General features: G+C 32.3%; 1 protein-coding gene across 1 annotated transcript in view; it reads right to left on the bottom strand.

Moving 5' to 3' along the window:
* Positions 1–4,425: 4,425 nt before the first annotated feature.
* LOC114330235 (neo-calmodulin-like) overlaps positions 4,426–23,389 on the bottom strand; it is a 56,497-nt gene continuing 37,533 nt past the window's right edge. Inside the window, exon 4 of the mRNA XM_028279558.2 lies at positions 4,426–4,835. Coding sequence (XP_028135359.1) covers positions 4,804–4,835 — 32 coding nt within the window. The 3' untranslated portion in view covers positions 4,426–4,803. The remainder of the gene's footprint in view (positions 4,836–23,389) is intronic.

Here is a 23,389-nt window from a genome sequence, read left to right on the forward strand (position 1 = left end):
GACTAGTCAAACCCCGATTTCATAAAATTAAATTTCGACCTTTGCCTGACCAACTTAGTCTCTCCTAGGTTTGACTAGTCAAAGGCCGAAACTCTAATTTATTTCGGGCTTTGACTAAGACCGTCAGTCAGATCTGAGGATTGCCTAGTCAAACCTAGGAATGCCTGAAATTCGGGCTTTGACTATGACATATACATTTTGTATACTGTATACTATATACTACACACATCGGCGTACGTTTCACTTTCTGTTTGACTTAATTTGATTGAAAATGAATCGTACAGCATGGGAAAAGTTATAGCGGACGGACTAATATACCTTAATGTTAAAACAGTCATGCTTTGTAGAGGCAATCTTATTCATGTAGATTATAAGGCGTTTCTAAAATAGGGAAAAATTAGTTGTTTATTGTTTAAAAAGTAATTTAGTGTTTGGAAAGACCAACATAAAAATAAAACTTAGTACTTTAAGGCAATTAGGTTAGCATCTATTTAATAAACACATTGCTTAACTTTTAATTACTGATCAGTATTTTACAGGTTATTCTAAAATTTATTTCTGGCAGATTACAACTGAATTAAAATTATTATATTTACAGTGATGAGCGCGCTAATAACCGGCAAAATAGCACAAAAGATGAAAAATGTATTAAGTTGTGAGATAAAAAGAAATGAAACTAGTCAAGCTGGGAAATTTAGCGAAATTAACCTAAAAATTTACATTATATTGATTGTTTCCCACCTTTAAACGTATCGGATTAGTTTGGCAACCGTCACTGTCACAGTGACAGTTTTAGTTGGCATACTCCTCTGATACGTGTAAAGGTGGGAGACAATCAATATAATGTGAATTTATATGTTAATATCGCTAGATCTCCCAGCTCGACTAGTTTTATTTCTTTTTATCTCACAGCTTAATACGTTTTCCATCTTTTGCGCTATTTTGCCGGTTATTAGCACGCTCATCACTGTATATGGATCAATAGACAGTTGGCATACTGTACTATCCTAAAATATGAATTAAATAAATATACTATAATGCTTGTTCCAAACGCTAGTTTCGACTGTTCAGTGGCGTAGCTAATCCTGAGCAATATTTACTTTTCACGACAAAATACGAGCGTACGAATACGTTGATAACCTAATGTTACTAACAAATATTTAAAAATAAATTGTGTTTATCATTGTATACCTACATAAAATTACCTTTCTGTCCTATCTTAATTAAAATATTGTTAAAGGACGAACTAGTAATTCTCCTTGACTGAATGTAATATATAATATTAGGCGTTTGAACAGGTAATAGCTATTTGTAAAACAACGGAGGAAAGTGCTACTTTCCCTCCCGAGAATGAAGCTTACTGCCCGACGCGTAGCGGAGGGCAGTAATCATTCAAGGGAGGAAAAGGTACTTTACTCCCATGTTATACATATGGTTTTTCCACTTTCCTCAAATAACAAGTCATTTTTTCATTTTTACTTTGTTTATGTAACTAACCAACAAAATTTATTAAAACTAAAACTAACAAGTAGGTACAATTTAACTGTCAACTGTCAAATATAAGTCGAATTATTACTGTAAACATTGTTAAATCAAAATAACAATTTACTGTTTTTTACCATTCTGAAAAATACAGGGTGTTTTATAAATAAACGTTAAAATGTATAGATACTTACGTAATACAAAATAGATATTGTACAGGGCGTCAATAAGTTATATTTCATGAATATAATACCATGACGTCACTTTTACTTTTCCTCCCTAGGGAGGAAAAGTACAACTTTGCTCCCTACAATCAGGTCCTGAAAAGTATATTTTCGGTAGAGGTAGGTGGAAAAAATAATCTTTTCCATATCCCGATCAAACTTAACAATTTTGTGAACCATTTTTGAAATAGAACTACACTATAGAGGGCGTTTCATTAAGAATTGTCCATATAGTAACTGGAGAAACCTTAGCACAAAATACGAAGATTTAACCTAAAACAGTTAACTAAAATATTCCTCCTTACAGAGATACAGAATGTTTTATTACAAATATTCTAAAACAATTTTAGCCCACTGTTTTAACACCTTCCAATATTTTTTGTTCAAATTTGAGAAGGGCTTTTCATCGATTGTCATTTACTTCGAGCTTCTGTCATATTTCATATAATCCGTGTATATTAATATTATACACGGAATATACAACCTATGACAGAAGCTTGAAACAAATGACTATTGTTGAAAAGCCCTATATATGTTATATACTCTGACTAGTGTTAAAAGATAGTTGTTTTCCGCTGTTAACAGAGGCGTGCTGTAGGGATATATACATATTTTCCCCCTTTTCCCCCTTACGCCGCTGTCGTAATAATCATTTCAGCATGTTTTTTGATTCTCCGTAATTTTTTACGTAAATAGCATCCTTTTGTCTTATTGCGATAGAGTAAGTAGTTTTCAACTTATTTGCATTTAAATATAATGAATTCAATAAGATTACTTATGTATTTTTTCTACAACCGTTTAACGACATGCTCATTATTCACTATTTTTGAATATATACTAACACCCGTTATTTTACCCGTAGTAATAGTTCTTTACTCACGGGTCATTACTCATGGGCTGAAGTTAGATTGAAGTGGTGCATGCCACTTTTAATATTAGTCGTATATAAACTGCAAATAAAATTATTTAAATTTGTTTATATACTATATATATACTATAATTACTGTAATTTATATCAATAATTAACTTTGAAAATTTTTAAAGGATTATTAACTGTAACAATGCGTCTGTATATGTTTTACTTTTATACCTTGTTTACTATAAATTTTGACGTTTATCATTTTTAATGACAGTGCCATTAGCGTATTTGCTGTATTTATTGGAATTTATAACTTATATTTGGTTTATTTTATAAAGTTATTTTGTGTTAAATATATATTAACATATTATATATAGTTAAATATATAAATGTACATTATAACGTTACAAAAAACGTCCACCGATAATAGCCATTTCCTATTTATTAAAATGACAGTAGGTACAAATTTGTGCTTATAATTTTTCGGAACCGAATAAAGCTTGAAAGACTATTCTTGTTGTATTTTTTACAATACATAAGACAGCATTTGCTAATAGTAGGCAATCAATTACCTATTCAGCCGTGTGCTATTGGTAAAGAAAATTTATTGTTGTAAATTATAATTTTAATCTCGAGTAGTTGATAATTATATTTTTTTACTAATAAAAAAAAGGTTGTAGAAAAAGTATAGTATTCTACTCGCATGTAATGGCTATTACCCACTCTGTTGAATTACGACACTCGCCTACGGCTCGTGTGTAAATTTCATCTAGGTGAGTAATAGCCATCATTACATGCTCGTTAAATAATATAGGTACTAATTAAACACGACATAATCTTATTTAATGTTATTTAAGATACATAATTTTATCGAAACTATTATCTTTAAACGCAAATAACTTGAAAACTATTTACTCTACCGCATTGAGACAAAAGGATGATATTTACGTGAAAAGTAACGAAGAATCAAAGAACATGCTGAAATGATAAGTGCGACAGTGGCGTAGATCGTGAGGAAGAAAAAGGGGGAAGAGAAGTATCTATCCCTACAGCACGCCTTTGGTAACAACAGAAAACTATCTTTTAACACTAGTTAAAGTATTCTAACATGTATAAACTGTTTGTCAAGTTTGAACAGACAATATTGGAAGGTTTTAAAACAATGGGCTAAAATCATTTTAGAATATTTGTAATAAAACACTCTGTATCTCGGTAAGAAGGAATATTTTATTTTTAAGTGTTTTAGGTTAAAACTTCGTATTTTGTGCTAAGGTTACTCTAGTTACTATATGGACAATTCTTAATGAAATACTCTGTATAATTAATATATACTCTTGCTTGTAAAAATATTTTATACACATTTTTTGTAGGTATTGTAGATACGTATTCACTTAATTGAAAGAAGTTTAGACATTCTAAGCAGAATGTGTTAATTATTAACATAATAATTTTAATATCTATTATTTTTAGCTTTTCTGTACGATATCCTCTTAAAGAAATCCAATTTTTGCAATTTATATTTTTGTTTAGGTATATTTATGTTTCACGTTCGTACCTACTCAATGAAAAGAGTACAAAAATGTTGTATGGTGATTTACATGGGTAAATTGTTGATATATTCGTGGAATATAAATATTCCTAGCATCGCTTTGAATGGATTGATTAAACTTGGGTTTACAGTTTGCCTTAATCGCTATCGACACTCACTTCATCTCGTTAGAGGTCGCTAAATACATACCTTGGTACATTATTTTACTATAATTGCCAACCAGCCGGTACATTTTGATTCAGTTCAGTCTTCTTACAAGTCGCTCTGATGATGGGTAGACCCAGAAACACGTGTAAGGGAATGGACTCAAATTTGATTCGAAACGCAGTAGCCTATATTTATTTAATTTTAATTTTTAACTAGTTAAACAAGATGAAGATAGATAATAAGGAAACGTCGTTGACCAAAAAATTAACCAATATTTTATGTGCTTTATACTATATATTTCATTGTTATAAATTAATACTTCAATTTTTTATATTAATTCTGTGGATGAAAGCTACGCCACTGAAAGAAAGCCTTCTATTGAGACGTGAAGCTGTGCTATAGCATAATCTAAGTACATAAAAAGAGATTTGAAGACTTTGTTCCAATATAATATAGCAGCATATGTAATATCAATTTTTATAGATTTATATAACCAAGCAGATCTTGTACAAAAATTTGGACCATTGTCTTGCAGTCTTGCTCTATTTTTTTGAGGTGAGGATAGTAACGAATTCTGAAAAAAAAACAAAATAAAGTCAAATAACCTAAATATTAGGCACACTACATTTAGAAAGATTGCAGTATTTTAAAATGTGACAATAATTAGAAATCTCGTTTAAAAATAAAATATATCTGAACAATATTTTAATTTTTTTAACCATAATTACAGTTCCTTCTCATATAATTATATTCTATGTTCCCTCCTCTTTCCCTCTCTTCTCTTTCTCTTCTCTCTATAGTCGAGGAAATGAAACTGAAAAAATGGCAAAACCTCGCAATTTTTTCGTCCGACATCGATTTATACAAAAATTTGGTATTAGGCTCATTTCACCCTCTAGTTCATTTTCTATATTGAAACGTTGTACGCTTTTGGTTTTTTAAGGGTGAAAACTACCCCCAATTGTAAAAAATTATAAAATAACATTTTAAACTTTAATATTGTCAACATTTGGTTCTTATTAGTTACATAATGATTGTTTTATGCTTTAAAATATAATATTATAATACTTCAACCCTTACAACCACCCTTGTTGGAGATATATAAAAAATTGACTTATCCTAAAAGAATCATTTCGACTTGCATCGATTTACTTAAAAATTTGAAAGTAGGATCATCTCACCCTGTACTTCATATTCTGAATCATGCTCAAGGGCGTTGATTATTTTTAGGGGTTTAAACTACCCCTTATATTCAAAAATTATATACAAACATTGTAAACTTTAATATGGGTTAAATTTGGTTTTGATTCGTTAAATAATGATTGTTTTATGCTAAAGGATATAATATCATATTTCAACCCTTAAAAACCACCCTTAATAACATTGCAATTTTTATAAGTAGATAAGTTAATAGATCTATACTTACAGAAAAAAAAGTAGAATTAAAGAATTACAAAAATTTATTTACACAACAATACGAATTTACAAATATGTACAAATACAAATATAAATAGTTTTTTAGTCATCTTCCAGTATACGAACTAGTTCTGTGGTATTATATACATTGAAAATGCTCTATAAGGGGACTATTCGAATTTTTCGAAAAAAAAATTCGTTTTATAAACATAGCTCCTTTATTTTTGGCGACAAAATTTTTTTTCAAAAATGCTTTTTTAGAATTTTTAAAGAGATATAAAACTATGCAAATTAAATTCCGTAAGATCCCTTAGTTTTAATTGGGTGGGTTTAAAGGGCTCGATAAGGGGTTGATTGCTCATAAATAGAGGTTTTAAACAGCTATATCTCGCTAACTGTTCACTGTAATGAAAATCTGTGCATAAGAAAATTTTAGTTATGAAAAAAGCTATAATTTAGTAATTAATAATTTTTTTCGTATCTCTAGTATTTTTGGAGATATTTTGAAGAAAATGGTGAATAATACGAAATTGCAAAAAACTAATTTTTAAAACTCCAAATTTTTCTAAAATTAGGCCTTTTAAACGGGTCAAACTTCTTAAGTGTATTGATAATACAAATATAAAAGGAATTACAGAAAGGTAAAGACCAACTTTTAATTAAGAGGGTAGTTAAGGGGTTGTTTTCACTGATTTTTTCATAAAGAAAAGCAGTTAGCGACCTTTTTTTTATCATAAGTCACTCAATTTTTATGCTAGAAACTTTTTTTTTTATTTTTAAAGGTCTAATTATATCATTGAAAAAAAAATTAAGTTTTCCTCAAAAAATGCCAAGCTTTCCCATTATTTGACTTTTAATATTTCAAATTATACATTTGACGAAAAAAGCTAACCTTTAACATGCCTTAGCTCGGTTTGTATTATTCGTAAAAATATTATAGAAAAAGAATTTGGTTTGTTACTAAAAGACACAATTTCAATAGCTACAGTTTTTTTGATTAAATGCATATTTTTGGAGTTATTCTCAAAAAACTCTCTAAAAAAGTGGATTTTTTCGTCGAAAAACTGTTACTTTCAACCGCGAAAAACTCGAAAAATATTAGTTTTACGAAAAAAATGTAACAAACATTTTTTTCTTAAAATTACGTTTTACATCGATTTACATGGTTAAAATTTAATAAAAAAATTGCTACCCCCGAGATGGGGTGGCAACCACCTCCAAGGTTTTAGAGTACAGCGGCATGATATAGAAAATGATCCTTGGACTATTCCCTACCTTCTGTGAAAATTTTAAGTAAATCCATTCTGGACGAAAAAATTGAGAGCCAAAATGCTTCATTTCCTCGACTACTAAGCCATTCTGCTTATTTATTAACTCTCCGTTTATTTTGAAAACAGACTAGTGAGTCGTAACTCAACACCAAAATATCTTGGAGTAACTCTTGATAGAACTTTATGTTTTAAAAAACACCTACAAAAACGACAGCAAAATTAAAAACGCGAAATACGTAATATAATCCAAAAAGCTATGTAGCACCATACGGGGTTAGTCAACCTCCGTACTCAGATCATACGTTCTCGCACTTGTATATTCGGCAGTTGAATTGGTTTCCTCGGTATGGCTCAATAGCAAACACATAAAGATTTTTGACACCCAAATAAACCAGACGACGCGACAGATCTCAGGTAAGATTAGACCAACATCGAACTATTGACTTCCGATTGAATAGAAGTCATTCACTTCTCAGAGAATATAGAAACACCCAGGCTAACAATCAACTATCCATCCACGACCCATCCACGACAAGGTTGATATCGAAATGAATATACTGCGCTCCAGTAATCTTCCATTTTCAAGGGCCACTTCCTTAGACCAGGAACATTTCAGTCTCACCAACGCATGAAGAAGATTATGGGAGGGAAGAAGATTATCGATCAGAAACCGCCAGTTTTTGAACCTCTCCGCAATATATAGACAACATCGAACAGAATAAGAACAAGCAGCGGTAGATGTGCTGACAGCTTACATAGATAAGGAAAAGCCCTTACTCCTAAGTGTGACTTTGGTGCGCAACGACAAACTGTCCGTCACATTGTTGAAAAATGCTCTTGAAGGCGGTTCCCTGGCGACTGAAGTTGGTGAATGCGACTGAAAATATTTTATTTTATATTGATACATTAGATATAGTCAGGGATCCCAGGCATATTTTCACCATTTACTACTAACAAGCTAATTTTTCGTGAGAAGCTTCATTTTGACGAGATGCCCAGCTTTTTTCCTTACCAATTTCCGTATGTGGTAGATAACAAAGATAGCATAACAAATATGTTGATTTGACGATTCTCAAAAATTCATTACTCACTGTTTTTTTTTTAATTTTCGGGTATAATATCACAAGAGAGTGAGAATAAATTGAAAATAATGCGACCGTTTTCGAAAATTTGTTGTCTGGCAATAGACACAAGAGCCCGCAGGGCTCGAGTGGCTATCGCCCAATGACAACACATTTGAGTAAAAATGAAGCATTATTTTCTTATTTATTCTTACTGTCGTGTAATATTCGTAAGATTATTTTTTAATACGTATATCATAGAGGTATATATTAACATAGAGGGAGCCTACCTTCCGAGCTTCCTGACGACAAGATCTCATGGACTGGTTTGCTGCATCTCTTTCTAACACATTGTATCGAAAATCTATGACGACATTCAGTGTGAATATAGGCACGGAAGAGGAGGACAACTGTAGCAGCTTTACTATGCGTAAGAGTGAAACAGCACTAATCCAAATAAAAAAGATGGTGTCGTCACTTCGCTCTGAATGACACTCTCTCTATGCTAATATATAACTCTATGACGTATATTATGGATATTTTCTTAAATATGACAGTTGTCAAAACTAGGAAACTGGTTGCCATTAAACAGAAACAATCTACTTAAAAAAATTATATCGGTAATTTTCTACAGTAGATAATTCTCAGTATAATTTTAATCTGATTGGACAGAATTAAACACGTGAGCAAATATCTTACTATACGATTGGAAGTTAAAATCATTAAAAAATAATCAAGATAATTATCCAAATTAGCCGAAATAGTTATTTTCCTAACAAGTGCAGAAAGTCATACTTTTCCGCACGCGATTGCAGTTTGCCGAACGAAGCGAAGCGGAGTTCGGCAAGCAGTCGAGTGCGGAAAAGAGACTTTCTGCAAGAGTTAGGAACAATATTTTTTCTACGAACATTTAAAAATGACCAAATTAATTGAATTAATATAAAAATACATACACAAATTAAATCTTTGACAAGGTTGTCAAAACCAAACTTTCTATATTAGTGTAGGAAACAGAGGTTGAACCTTGCAAAATGGACACAAGTCGGGTTTTATTTTTTTTCTGGTAGATCAAGGGGTGCTTATTATAAGACTAACTTTTTCTGAAAAAATTTCGCCCCGGAACCCCCTTTTTCACCCCTTTAAAGGGGGTAATTTGTGGTTTTTGCGAAACGTAGCCCTTCCTGTACCTTTTACAAAAAAATTTTTTTATAGAAATATGAAGAGGACTATATTTTCTATTATTTATTTTCCGACAGCATAGGTCTATCATCCACCGTTTAGCGGGGGTGGCGCCCCAAAGTTGACAAGTTTTTAAAAAAGATGTTTTAAAAAAAAATATATTTTTCCCTAACTTCAACGGATATTAAGAAAAAGTGCTGCGACAATTTTTCACAAATAAGTGACTGATTTTTTGGTATAGGTTTCACTTAAGGATAATTGCCCTATTTTAAATTACAGGGTGTTACATTTTAAAAAACCCCTTTTTATACCATCTTAACCGTTTATGCTAGAATAAAAAGACTTTCAGCGATTACCCATGTACTGGTGGTATTTACAAATTTATATAATACACCCCCATTCTTCTCCGGAACCACCCAAAAAAAAAGAAGAATTAATAAATAAAGTGATTCTCTTGGAATCCTTCACACACAATGCCCTTTATTAATATGATTCATATATCATTTTGTGCACGTTATTATTACCCATGCACGGACACCAAAAGCGATTTCCTAGTGCAACCCCTGTAGCCAAAAATAAATAAATAAAATGGGGGTTGAAATTTTTTTTTGTTTTTTGCTTTTTGATCCATATGGGCATATGCCTCATCAATTCTGCTATTCAAAAATATATATGGTTATTGCAACATTCCTGCGGAAACCATCCCTATCCTTGAAAATATACTGCAGAAACTACCCCTATCCCTTGGCGAGCATGTTTTTACGATTTTATCATTACCTATGCATTATTTTTAAACAAAACTTATACAAGGTTAAAGACCACTATTAACTCTAAAAATTAGGTCCTATTCATTTTTTTCGTATAAGCAACCGTTACGGCACAGTGGCGCCGTAAACTTCGTGATATGCTTTGGCGGACTGCAGTTTTTGTTTTTTATTTCGTCACTTGTTTGTTTTATTGATAAAGTACTTATGTAAAATAAAACAACACAGTGTAAGCTACAAATTATGACCTATACACATTTTATATTCTTTGCCCCCCAAAGCCACAGTGGTGGCCCAAAATCAATTTTTGCATATTTTCGCCACCTATACGCATTTTATTTCATTAATGCTACCTTAATAGCACAATATTCACCCTTAAGTGGTCGCTAAGCAGTGGCGGATCCAGGGAGGGGTGATGGGGGCGATCACCCCCCTCTCACACCAAAAGTGATATTATATTTAAAGATTATAAAAATATTCATTTATTTTTATAGAAATTTAGCCAATTGGCACGCCCCTTAACGATACTGGATCCGCCACTGTCGCTAAAACATAAAAAGGACGCCATCATTATAAAAATAATAATATAAGTATTTCTATAAAAATAAATGAATATTTTTATAATCTTTAAATATAATATCACTTTTGGTTTGAGGGAGGGGGGGGGGTGATCGCCCCCATCACCCCTCCCTGGATTCGCCACTGCTTAGCGACCACTTAAGGGTGAATATTGTGCTATTAAGGTAGCATTAATGAAATAAAATGCGTGTATGTGGCGAAAATATGCAAAAATTGATTTTGGGCCACCACTGTGGCTTTGGGGGGCAAAGAATGTAAAATGTGTATAGGTCATAATTTGTAGCTTACACTGTGTTGTTTTATTTTACATAAGTACTTTATCAATAAAACAAACAAGTGACGAAATAAAAAACAAAAACTGGAGCCCGCCAAGCATATCACGAAGTTTACGGCGCCACTTTGCCGTAACGGTTGCTTATTCGAAAAAAATTAATAGAACCTAATTTTTAGAGTAAATAGTGGTCTTTAACCTTGTATAAGTTTTGTTTAAAAAGAATGCATAAGTAATGAGGAAATTGTAAAAACATGCTCGCAAAGGGATAGGGGTAGTTTCTGCAGTATATTTTCAAGGATAGGGGTGGTTTCCGCAGGAATGTTGCAATAACCATATATATTTTTGAAAAGCACTATTGATGAAGCATATGCCCGTATGGATCAAAAAACAAAAAATAAGTTTCAACCCCCATTTTATTTATTTATTTTTGGCTACAGGGGTTGCACTAGGAAATCGCTTTTGGTGTCCGTGCATGGGTAATAATAACGTGCACAAAATGATATATGAAGCATATTAATAAAGGGCATTGTGTGTGAAGGATTTCAAAAAAATCACTTTATTTATTAATTCTTCTTTTTTTTGTTTGGTTCCGAGGAAAAAATGGGGGTAAATTATACAAATTTGTAAATAGCACCAGTACATGGGTAATCACTGAAAGTCTTTTTACTCTAGCATAAACGGTTCAGATGGTATAAAAAGGGGTTTTTTAAAATGTAACACCCTGTAATTAAAAATAGGCCAATTACCCTTAAGTGAAACCTATACCAAAAAATCAGTCACTTAGTTGTGAATAATTGTCGCAGGATTTCTTCCTAATTTCCGTTACAGTTAGGGAAAAATATATATTTTTTAAAAACATCTTTTTTAAAAATTTGTCAACTTTGGGGCGCCACCCCCGCTAAACGGTGGATGATAGACATATGCTGTCGGGAAATAAATCATAGAAAATATAGTCCTCTTCATATTTCTACAAAAAAAATTTTTTGTAAAAGGTACAGGAAGGGCTACGTTCCGCAAAAACCACAAATTACCCCCTTTAAAGGGATGAAAAAGGGGGTTCCGGGGAGAAATTTTTTCAGAAAAAGTTAGTCTTATAATAAGCACCCCTTGATCTACCAGAAAAAAAATAAAACCGGACTTGTGTCCATTTTGCAAGGTTCAACCTCTGTTTCCTACTATAATTGGTTAGCATGACGACGATCTAATAACACCGAATTAAATTCAATGCGGTGCCTAAATACCTGTTATGTACAGGTTTTAATATTTTAAAGGCATAGCCCAAATCAGACAACACTTTTTTCTATGGGCATAGCAACGATGTCAAACAAAGCAATTATTGTCAAGAAGCACGTCACACACTTTAAAATTTATCTTTACTTACGAATTAAAAAATAATTCAGTGATTTAGATGGCATCAAGTGACGAGAACTACCTCCATCTATCCTCGAGGTTGTCAATTATCTTAATTTGTTACCGGAAAAATCAGCAAACAGGTACAAGAAAGAATACAATATTTTTATGAGTTGGTGTAGTGTAAATAGCTTAAAAGAAGAAGTGTTTTTGGCTTATTTTATTAGTCTATCCAAAATCTGCAAACCAAATACTTTGTGGTCCCGCTATTCCATGCTCAAGTCAGTATTAAAAATTGAAAAAAATGTCAATATAAGCGATTATTTTAAGTTAACAGCATATTTGAAGAAAAAAGCGTAGGATTCAGTTGTACGTTCAATATAAACATTGTAAATAATAAATAGATATAATTAAAATTACATATTTTGTATTTGATAATAATAAAATTGTTAAAAAGTTGGCTTAATTCTTTGACAATGTTGTCAAAACCAAACTTTCAATATAATTAGTTAGCATGACGACGATCTTGGTTTCCATGACGGTGGATACGCGTGCGGAAAAGTAAAAACCGCGTGCGGAAAAGTAAACCGCGTGCGGAAAAGTAACACGCGTGCGGAAAAGTAAAACTTTCTAAACTAAAATGCGTGCGCGAAAGTAGACATTTTTGCACGCTCGTAGAAAAAAATATTTGTCCTAAAAGGTGCAAGGTTTTATCAAAGAGTCCCCCGTTTTCAACAAAAAAATATTTTATATCCCGGATAATAATTTTGTTATTTATATTTTAAACAAATTATATTATATAGGTACATTATCTTCTTCTTTCTTCTTCGTCTAGCCATTCACGTCCACATCTGAACATAAGCCTCTTCAAGTCTTCCTTTCCATTGTTTTTTGTTGTACGCTACTTGTAGCCAATTTTTCCCGGCAGTTCGTTTCAGATCATCTGTCCATCTCATAGGAGGTCTGCCTCTGGGTCTTTTGTGTTGGTATGGTCTCCAGGTTAGAATTGCTCTGTGCCATTTGTTAAGATCGCTCCTAGCTTGTTGTAAGGAAACAAATTGGGCGGCTCGTCAAAATGAAGCTACTCACGAAAAATTAGCTTGTTAGTAGTAAATGCTGAAAATAGGCCTGGGATCCCTGACTATTAGATGTTCGTTTGTAATAATCCGTTTACCGTTTTCTATTGTTTTTAATTATTTGTTCTTATTGCATGGATTCTTATTGGTGGATGGTTCTTATTGGATTGATACCTCTTTTCTGTATGTCTCCATCTTTTGTAAGATCTGTCCATACTTCTACTAAGTGATTCATCTCTTGCTATTTCAACAATTCTGGTCCTCTCCATTCTACTTATGTAATTCCATTCTTTTTTGGTTAGTTTCCACTTGTTTATACCTAGTTTAGTTCATCACTACTATAAAAAAGGAACCTTAACTTTCAAAAATGCATTAAACCTAAAGAGGCACTTGGCATGGATGCCGTGCCGCCTGAGTTCTTGATCCATTGTGAGAAATCTACAAAAATCTTGTCTAAATTTTAATACAGGTATAGTTAAATCAAGTAACCTACCAAACCTCTTCAAGCTAACAAAAATCATAACAATCCTTAAACCAGCAAAACAGCAGACAAGACAGAGAGTTATCTCCCTTCAGGTTCATTCCAATTCTGTTATCTTCAGCAGAATTGGCTCAAAGCTATTTCAAGAAATACCATTTGAACAAGCAGGATTTACGCTACAAAGAAGCACCACTGACCAAGTGCCCTATTTAACAGCTCACTTAATTCCAGTGCAGTGATATTATAACACTCTGTGTAATTAATATAAAATATGTTCTACGCCCAATTTTGAATAATCTTATTATTGTTTTAACTCGAATTAACCTTACCAAGTATCAAGACAATAAGAAAACACGACATTGAACTATAGGTACGTATTGGTATTATAGTTTGATGGATATACAATATACATACAGAATAGGTGTAAAGGCACAGGGATTCGTACTTTATTGTTAGACACGAGTAGGTATAGCGTAACACTATTAGTATAGGTCTTAGATATTATCGTAAACATGTTGTGATGGTTTAGTTACAGATTGTGAATTGTAAATATAATGTTATCTGAATCGAAATACAATTTCATTTAATAAGGCCCAAAGAAGTTATTTAATTACCTACCCTTCTGCATCATCAGTACAAGAAAGTTGAAGACCTCTAAGGATTGCATTGGCCTATCTGCTGCATATATAACACTGTTTGGAAATATGGTCTAATCTAGACTTTAACCTAAGTTAGAAGCCCAGTTTCTTGGCTGCTGAGCTACGGTCGTTACACCCAATATTATGCTACCCCTTATTAGCCTTTTATTGCGAGCAAGTAATTGAAGAATAAAAATTTATTTATTGCACCCTTTCCTATACAGATTTTTAATAACTTGGATTACAATATTAAACATATTTGTATCATTTACACAACAGCAATTAGTATCATGGAATTTCCGTATATGTATATGCAACGAATTAATACTGCTAGACAGATTTACATTTGGAATTTAATTGATTATCTGATATTAATATATGAATTAATAGCGATCTTTCATATAATACAGAATATCCCGTTTCACAATAGTCCAGGAATCGAAGCTTTTCACCTCGCAATTTTTACAGAATGGATCGATTTCTTGAAAATTTGAGATTAAGTAGTGGATAGTCCAATGATCAAAATCTATATCATGCCGAAAGGCGCTTTTACCATGGGGGTGGTTACCACCCCATCTCGGGGTCTGAATTTTTTTATTATATTTTGACCGCAAAAAATGGTAAAGAGAATAATTCTAAGCAAAAAATGTTCTATATATTTTTTTGATAAAATAAATAGTTTTCTATTTATTCGCTATCGAAAGTGTTAGTTTAATATCGAAAAAATCAATGTTTTTAATCAGTTTTCTGCTCATAACTCAAAAATTATGCGTTTTATCAAAACAAGTGTCATTAATAAAAATATACCTTTTGAAAAAATAAATAAAATGGTTTACTTTAATTTTCTTCAAGACTAATAATAACCGAGCGATACTTTATTATAGGTTAGCTCTTCTTCGTCAAATGGCAAATTTTGTAGTTTCACAGTTAAAAGACGGGAAACTATGCATTTTCGAGGATAACTTATTAAGAGGAAACAGTAGCGATCAACAGGTAGCAAAAACGTGTTCCAAGATTGCCGCTGTAATTTTGAATATTTTTTCGAGATATTTGGCACACGTATTCGTAATATAATAAAGAATGGCGGTACAGAGCCCAATTTGAAAAATATATTTTTATGTGGAAATTACTCTGTAATTAAATACAGTATTAAAAAAACGAGCCTGCACCGCCTTTAAGAAGAACAAAAAAATACACTTTCTTCAAATAAACTTTTTTATCCGATGCCTAGATTTTGTATCATTTTGGAACTACTAAAATTTTTTATTTCATTAGTAATTGTAACATAATTACCTAGTTACCTTTTGATCCACTTACCACGTGTGGGAGTCATATGTTGCCCTGGGGCCGTATCCTTAGGAATTTTATACATCCTTTGGATTTTTCGATGTGTTCATTTATATAAGGCTTTTGTCTGTTTTTTGAAAGGCTTTGACCTTTTTTTTTGGTTGGCTCACCATGTTCTTGTAACACTGATGATGCTCTTGTTACAGAGCGAAAACGTTTTGTTTATATGTTTGTAGCTCTTTAGGGCTTTTTAAACAAATATAACTTTTACCAAGAAGAAATTTTTATATTAAATTTCACTTTTTTTGTATTGTGTACGTTAGAAACTTATATACACGAATACATTGATTCATACTCGACTCATGGAACCATAAAACACATTCGAATACGTCTATATTACTCATGTTTGTGTATGCGTGTATCCGTACATTTTCGGCGGGACGAATCTACGCCCTCAGCTCCAGGTGAAAGTAGAAACACCACTTATGATGTGTTTATTTGTTAAAGTAACGATCTTTTTCATTTTGAATGTGCTCGTCAGTATTTTTCAAATATCGTTATACAGTGGAACCTCGATAACTCGGATTAATCGGGACCGCGGCCTATCCGGGTTATCGAAATATTTTGTTATTATGTATTAAGAACAGTGAAAACTAAGACCATTGATTAGAGGTGCCTGTTGTTTCTGCCGGCTTGTGCCATGAGACATTTTTACTATCGTATAGTTCAAATTACACAAATACACATTATCAGTAGTAATTGCACAAGAGCTCTGAAATTATTGAATTTTTCCCGAGTGACACTTTGACAGTTTTAATTTCACGAGCCGAAGGCGAGTGAAATTATATCAAAGTGTCACGAGAGCAAAAATTCTATATTAATTTCAGAGGTCGAGTGCAATTTGTTGCGATTATTTCATGAATAAAACTGTTCAAAACCAAAATTTTATTGTAATTTATTTATGTAAGTACCATTAAACACACAGTTTTTATAAATATTTGACGATTGAAAGTCATCACTTTTATAATTTTTAAAACATTAATTGTCATTAATGTCACTGAATGTATTTTTTCGTAGCAACGAAGGGCATCTGACGTAATATACTTAACGACGGGAGATTATCAAAAATTATCGATTTAATTCAGATTTCTGTAGCTTTCTATTGGTAAGAATCTCCTATGAATGAAATAATCAGTAGTAATTGCACAAGAGCTCTGAAATTATTGAATTTTTCCCGAGTGACATTTTGACAGTTTTAATTTCACGAGCCGAAGGCGAGTGAAATTATGTCAAAGTGTCACGGGAGCAAAAATTCTATATTAATTTCAGAGGTCGAGTGCAATTTGTTGCGATTATTTCATGAATAAAACTGTTCAAAACCAAAATTTTATTGTAATTTATTTATGTAAGTACCATTAAACACAAAGTTTTTATAAATATTTGACGATTGAAAGTCATCACTTTTATAATTTTTAAAACATTAATTGTCATTAATGTCACTGGAAGTATTTTTTCGTAGCAACGAAGGGCATCTGACGTAATATACTTAACGACGGGAGATTATCAAAAATTATCGATTTAATTCAGATTTCTGTAGCTTTCTATTGGGCAGAATCTCCTATGAATGAAATAATCTCTCAAATAATATATTACATACATACATTTTTATTTTTGAAATATTTATCTAATTAACTATTTTGATGGGAAATAAGCCACAATTAAATTGAAAAACAATTTTATTAACATTTCGACGCCCAGAACGGGTGTCATTGTCAAAACACAAAATATGTATTGAAAATCAAAATGTTTATCTGATGAAAATCGGTCCGGGTTAGCCAGACTTCCGGGTTATCGGGGGCCGACTTATCGGGGTTCCACTGTATATCTATTTTTTACAAATCACTAAATATAAGTATGTACTTACAGTTGAGTCCGCGAGTCTTTACCCGTGCGTCATTAATACCTGGCGAGATAAAACACATACTTTTTATTTAGCATCATTCTCTTCCACGCATGAAATTAATGACAAACCAACTGCCGTCTGTTATTAAGTAAAAACACATGTTATTTTTATGAACGATTTAGACTCAGTGCATTGAAAAGAGATAGGTACAAAGAAAGACGCTTTCTATTGGTAAGAATCTCCTATGAATGAAATAATCAGTAGTAATTGCACAAGAGCTCTGAAATTATTGAATTTTTCCCGAGTGACATTTTGACAGTTTTAATTTCACGAGCCGAAGGCGAGTGAAATTATGTCAAAGTGTCACGGGAGCAAAAATTCTATATTAATTTCAGAGGTCGAGTGCAATTTGTTGCGATTATTTCATGAATAAAACTGTTCAAAACCAAAATTTTATTGTAATTTATTTATGTAAGTACCATTAAACACAAAGTTTTTATAAATATTTGACGATTGAAAGTCATCACTTTTATAATTTTTAAAACATTAATTGTCATTAATGTCACTGGAAGTATTTTTTCGTAGCAACGAAGGGCATCTGACGTAATATACTTAACGACGGGAGATTATCAAAAATTATCGATTTAATTCAGATTTCTGTAGCTTTCTATTGGGCAGAATCTCCTATGAATGAAATAATCTCTCAAATAATATATTACATACATACATTTTTATTTTTGAAATATTTATCTGATAATTAACTATTTTGATGGGAAATAAGCCACAATTAAATTGAAAAACAATTTTATTAACATTTCGACGCCCAGAACGGGTGTCATTGTCAAAACACAAAATATGTATTGAAAATCAAAATGTTTATCTGATGAAAATCGGTCCGGGTTAGCCAGACTTCCGGGTTATCGGGGGCCGACTTATCGGGGTTCCACTGTATATCTATTTTTTACAAATCACTAAATATAAGTATGTACTTACAGTTGAGTCCGCGAGTCTTTACCCGTGCGTCATTAATACCTGGCGAGATAAAACACATACTTTTTATTTAGCATCATTCTCTTCCACGCATGAAATTAATGACAAACCAACTGCCGTCTGTTATTAAGTAAAAACACATGTTATTTTTATGAACGATTTAGACTCAGTGCATTGAAAAGAGATAGGTACAAAGAAAGACGATTGGGGATGTCTTCACATATTTTAAGTACAATTTCTGACGTTTTGGTTTGTTTACTTTTGTGGCTGTCAGTTTGTTGAATATTTTGCTGTTATTTTGTCGAATTTTTGCATTTTGAAGTTTTTTATAGTATACAAACAGTTGTTTTCACAACTAATTTTATATTGGAGTTAGAAATTTTGTGATAAGTTTATGTTATTTTCGTTATTTTACGATAAATTTTGACAACGTACAAAGCTAACCTCATTGTTGACACAGTTGAATGCTTGTGTTTAAGGTTCCGCCAAAGTGAATAAAATAACAAAAAGAAAATATGTTATTGAATTCTTTTATAAATTGTTTATTTATTTATTAATCAATGATAATAAAATAATTTATTAAGCTACTTAAATGCAGCTGTAATTATGCACCAAAATTTTAAAGCAAAACTTAAATTTGACATTCTATTTATTTGATAACGTCAAATTTTATACTATAACCCGTGATCGGAATAATATCCACTTGCCGTTGCGTTTAGTAAATTTACGACTTACTTCGTATGCTTTAAATGATGACGCACGGGTAAAGACTCGCGGACTCAACTGTATATATAATGTATTTAAGATATTTAGGGTATCAAATGATTGAAAGATGTGTGTAGATTGGACATGTTTATACCAAGAGTTTATACCATGCCAATGAATTACTGAAAATAAATATACACTCCAGAGGATGCAAGGATCTGAAACTGTTTTCTTGTGGCATGTTCAAATTTAATATATCTATATGGAATTGAGCCACAATTGGTGTAATGAAAATTACATTTCTTGAATTTTCAAAGGGTTGAAATATATAAAAATTATACTTAGAGCACCAAAAAATCATTATTTAATTCATCTTAACTAAATTTCACTGTTTAAGTATAAACTTTTTTGTAGAGTTCGGAATAAGGGGTAGTTTCCACCCTTAAAAAATAAAAAAAATTTTTAAGGGTTTAAATATTCACAAATTATATTAAGAATATCAAAGCATCATTACCTAAATCATTCGATCCAAATTTTATCCTCCTTAAGTTAAGCAAATTTGAGAAATTCACCCTTAAAAATGATCTTTTAAAGGGTTGAAAGAGCTAACAATAAAGTCAGAGTATTAGATAATAATTATTTCACTCCTTTTAAGCTTTTGTATATATTTTTGGCAATAAGGGGTAGTTTTCATTAAAACAAAAAAAAAAAAAATAAATAAAAAGCGCCCTTCGGCGCAATATAGATTTTAAGAAGAGGGTAAAGTAAACAATTCCAAATTTTCATGCAAATTGGTCCATTCTGTAAAAATTTTGTCCTGTTTTAAGCTTCATTTCTTGGACTATAATCAGTTTGAACAATTATTTCTGTGTAGCGTTCGAAAGCAATAACAATAATTAAATCAGTAGACCGGCCCTGGCAAGTTATGGTAAAGTTGTAGTGATATTGTACTCCTAGTTTTTACTAAAAACAAGTGGTATTATTAAATAGTTTTTTAAAACTAAAGTGTTTATCTACTAGATACTACTACGTAAGTCATCTATACGTAATTATTAGTTTATTATTGTGAAAAGAAAACGTCAAATAAGAAAAATACACCAACGTACAATCATTTTGTGAGGTTAGCTAGCATGCGGTTGGTTTGTCACTTACCAGAGTCGGACTCAAGCTTTCGCCACCGCAGCTTAAAATGTCTTCACACAATGTAAACACACCTTCCGATCTAACCAGTCCAGTAAATCAACGTTCAAATATCACAAACAGTTATGCTTCAGCCGCTTCACAGTCTTTTCCGAGTAAGACCCAAGCAATTGTATTTAGTTGTATCGATAATGCTAAACTTCAGGATTATTTAATTCCTTTGGGCACAATCATCAACCCAAAAAATATTATATTTTCATCTAGATTATCTCATAATAGAATCTGCATGTATTTAGCAAACAAAACCGTAGTAGATAATTTCATGACACAACATGGCTCTATAAAAGTACTCGGCGAAGTTGTAACAGCACGGAGACTTGTCTCTCCAGCAGAAAGACTAGTCTTGTCTGGTGTATGCCCGTCAATTCCTCATCAAGTATTAGTTGAAGAATTACAGAATATCGGTTTAAAGCTTATTTCCCCAATAACATTTCTGAAAATTAGCTCCACTCTTCCCGAATATAGTCACATACTGAGTTTTCGGAGGCAAGTTTATGTAAGCCCTATAACATCAGCAATTCCAGATTCTATTCTAATAAATTTTGACCAAACACCTCACCGCATATTTTTGTCACAAGGTACACTCACCTGCTTTATTTGCAAAAATACAGGACACATATCATCCCAATGCAATAACAGTTCAGTAACGGAATCAACTCATATTGAGTCAAACAATGAAGTACCAAATCCAACAGATCCAACAAGTATATTACACAAGGTACCAAACACTCAGCAGTCATCAAGTTATTCATTATCAAATCCGAGCATATCACCTACACCTACAAATCTTCACGACCAAGAAATTACTAATACTCCTACTCATAGCAACACTTTCAATCAACCTCATTCAGCGGCAATACCGTTTTCACAAACTTCGGAGGCAAGACCCTCCAATCTATCAGCACCTTTTCCATTAGATACAACTGCAGAAAACTCTAATAAAACTGATACATCACCACAATTTTCTGAAACAACCATTTCAACCAATCTTACAAATAAAACCTCAAGCTCGACTTCTGCCACTACCAATGAGTTTGCTCCAGTACCTCCAAATGTAATAAAGCCACAGCATCTAAGTGAAAACTCTAATAGCACTTGCGAAAACGCAAGTTCTTCCATAAAACGCAGTATTGGTGAGATCGATACGCCTCCTTCAGACTCAGCAATTTCACCACAAAATCTGTTTGCAAAACCCAAATCATCTAAACCAAAAAAACCGCGCTCATCTAAAGTCCCATCTACACGGGTAACTCTTGAAAATTTTATTGATAATCATACCCCACCATTCGTTTTAAATTACCACCAATTGTCTTTACTTATTGATAATGTCCAAGGCTCCCCCGACACTATTAGCGTCGTTAAAACATTTACAACTGATATGGCTGGTTTACTCTATCTTTTACAAAGCAGCTATCAATATGCAAATGATAGATCTACAAAAACCAAGTTTACAAAACTTCAAAAGAAACTACACAACTATTTAGGGAATGAGATTTCTGACTTAGACAGTGACTCTTCTGTAGACAATTGTTCAGTATCATCTAACTCCGAATCTGTTAACAACATTCAACGCGATACTTCAATGGAACATTGATAGATTTTTCCATCGTCTCCCTATGCTACAGCTTCTTTTATCTGAATATTCTCCAGATATTATTTGTCTACAGGAGACAAACTTAAAGACCAATCAGTTGTACAATTCAAAACATTTCACTTGTTTACCCCCAGCATGTAACACATATTCAGCTGAACTCTACGCCATATACCGCGCTGTGAAACTTCTTAACGAGTTTACACTCACAAAAGCCCTGATCATAACAGATTCCCTTAGCTCTCTAAACTCATTAATACATATTTTTCCGAAACATCCTTTTGAAAAGTTGCTACAATACCAGCTTTCCCAAGCTCATGAACATGGAAGAAGCGTCCAATTTTTATGGGTTCCCTCACACGTCGGAATAATAGGAAATGAAGAAGGTGACAGGACCGCACGAGAGGCAATTTTAAGTGATTTTTCAGAGCCGATAGACAAGTGTGTTTCCAGTGACTTAAAATCTTATTTTAAAAATAAAGTGTTGTTTTTGTGGCGAAATGAGTGGTTTCAAACTAATTCCAAGCTAAATAAAATTAAAAATAATGTGTCTCAGTGGCTCCCGTCGTCACGCAATAGACGAGAACAAATTGTGGTTACGCGTTTGTTTACGTCTAGGTCATATAAGATTAACGCACTCTTACCTATTCACAAAGAAAAATCCACCTATATGTGATCAGTGTAACGTCCGATTAACAGTCGAACACTTTTTAACAATATGTAGTAAATATCACCAAGAAAGACAGCGCTACAAGATCCCAAACGCTCTACCACAGGCTCTAGGTCAAAACTGTTCCTGTGACAATAATATAGTTAATTATCTCAGATCCAGAAACATTTTGTACAATCTGTAATTGTTTAATTTTGTTATTTATATTTTGTTCCGTCGCTAATAACCTTTTGGTGGATGCGACATATTTTTCTAATAAAAAAAAAAAAAAAATAATTAAATCATGCAGTTAGTTATTAAATTTTAAAATAGGAAAGTGATAAATCATGTAGATACTATTTTATCAATAATAATGAGATTTTAGAGGTACGAAAGTTTTAATTTATTTACAAAATACAGTGGAACCTCGATAAGTCGGATTAATCGGGACCGCGGCCGATCCGGGTTATAGAAAATCCGGGTTAGCAGGAGAATATGGTAAAAATTAATAAAATATTGTATAGTTAGGTTCAGATAAACTCCACTATAATTGCGAAAACATGAAATACATATGGACAATACATCTAAATTACGTACAGTTTTATACAGTATTTCACTTCTTGCTAAAAACTCAGTCAAACCGAAAAAATGTTTGTTTTGTCTCATAAAAATCGGTCCGGGTTATCCGGACTTCCGGGTTATCGGAGGCCGAGT

The sequence above is a fragment of the Diabrotica virgifera genome, chromosome 1 (genome assembly GCF_917563875.1).
Source record: "Diabrotica virgifera virgifera chromosome 1, PGI_DIABVI_V3a".
NCBI classification, from domain to species: Eukaryota; Metazoa; Arthropoda; class Insecta; order Coleoptera; family Chrysomelidae; genus Diabrotica; species Diabrotica virgifera.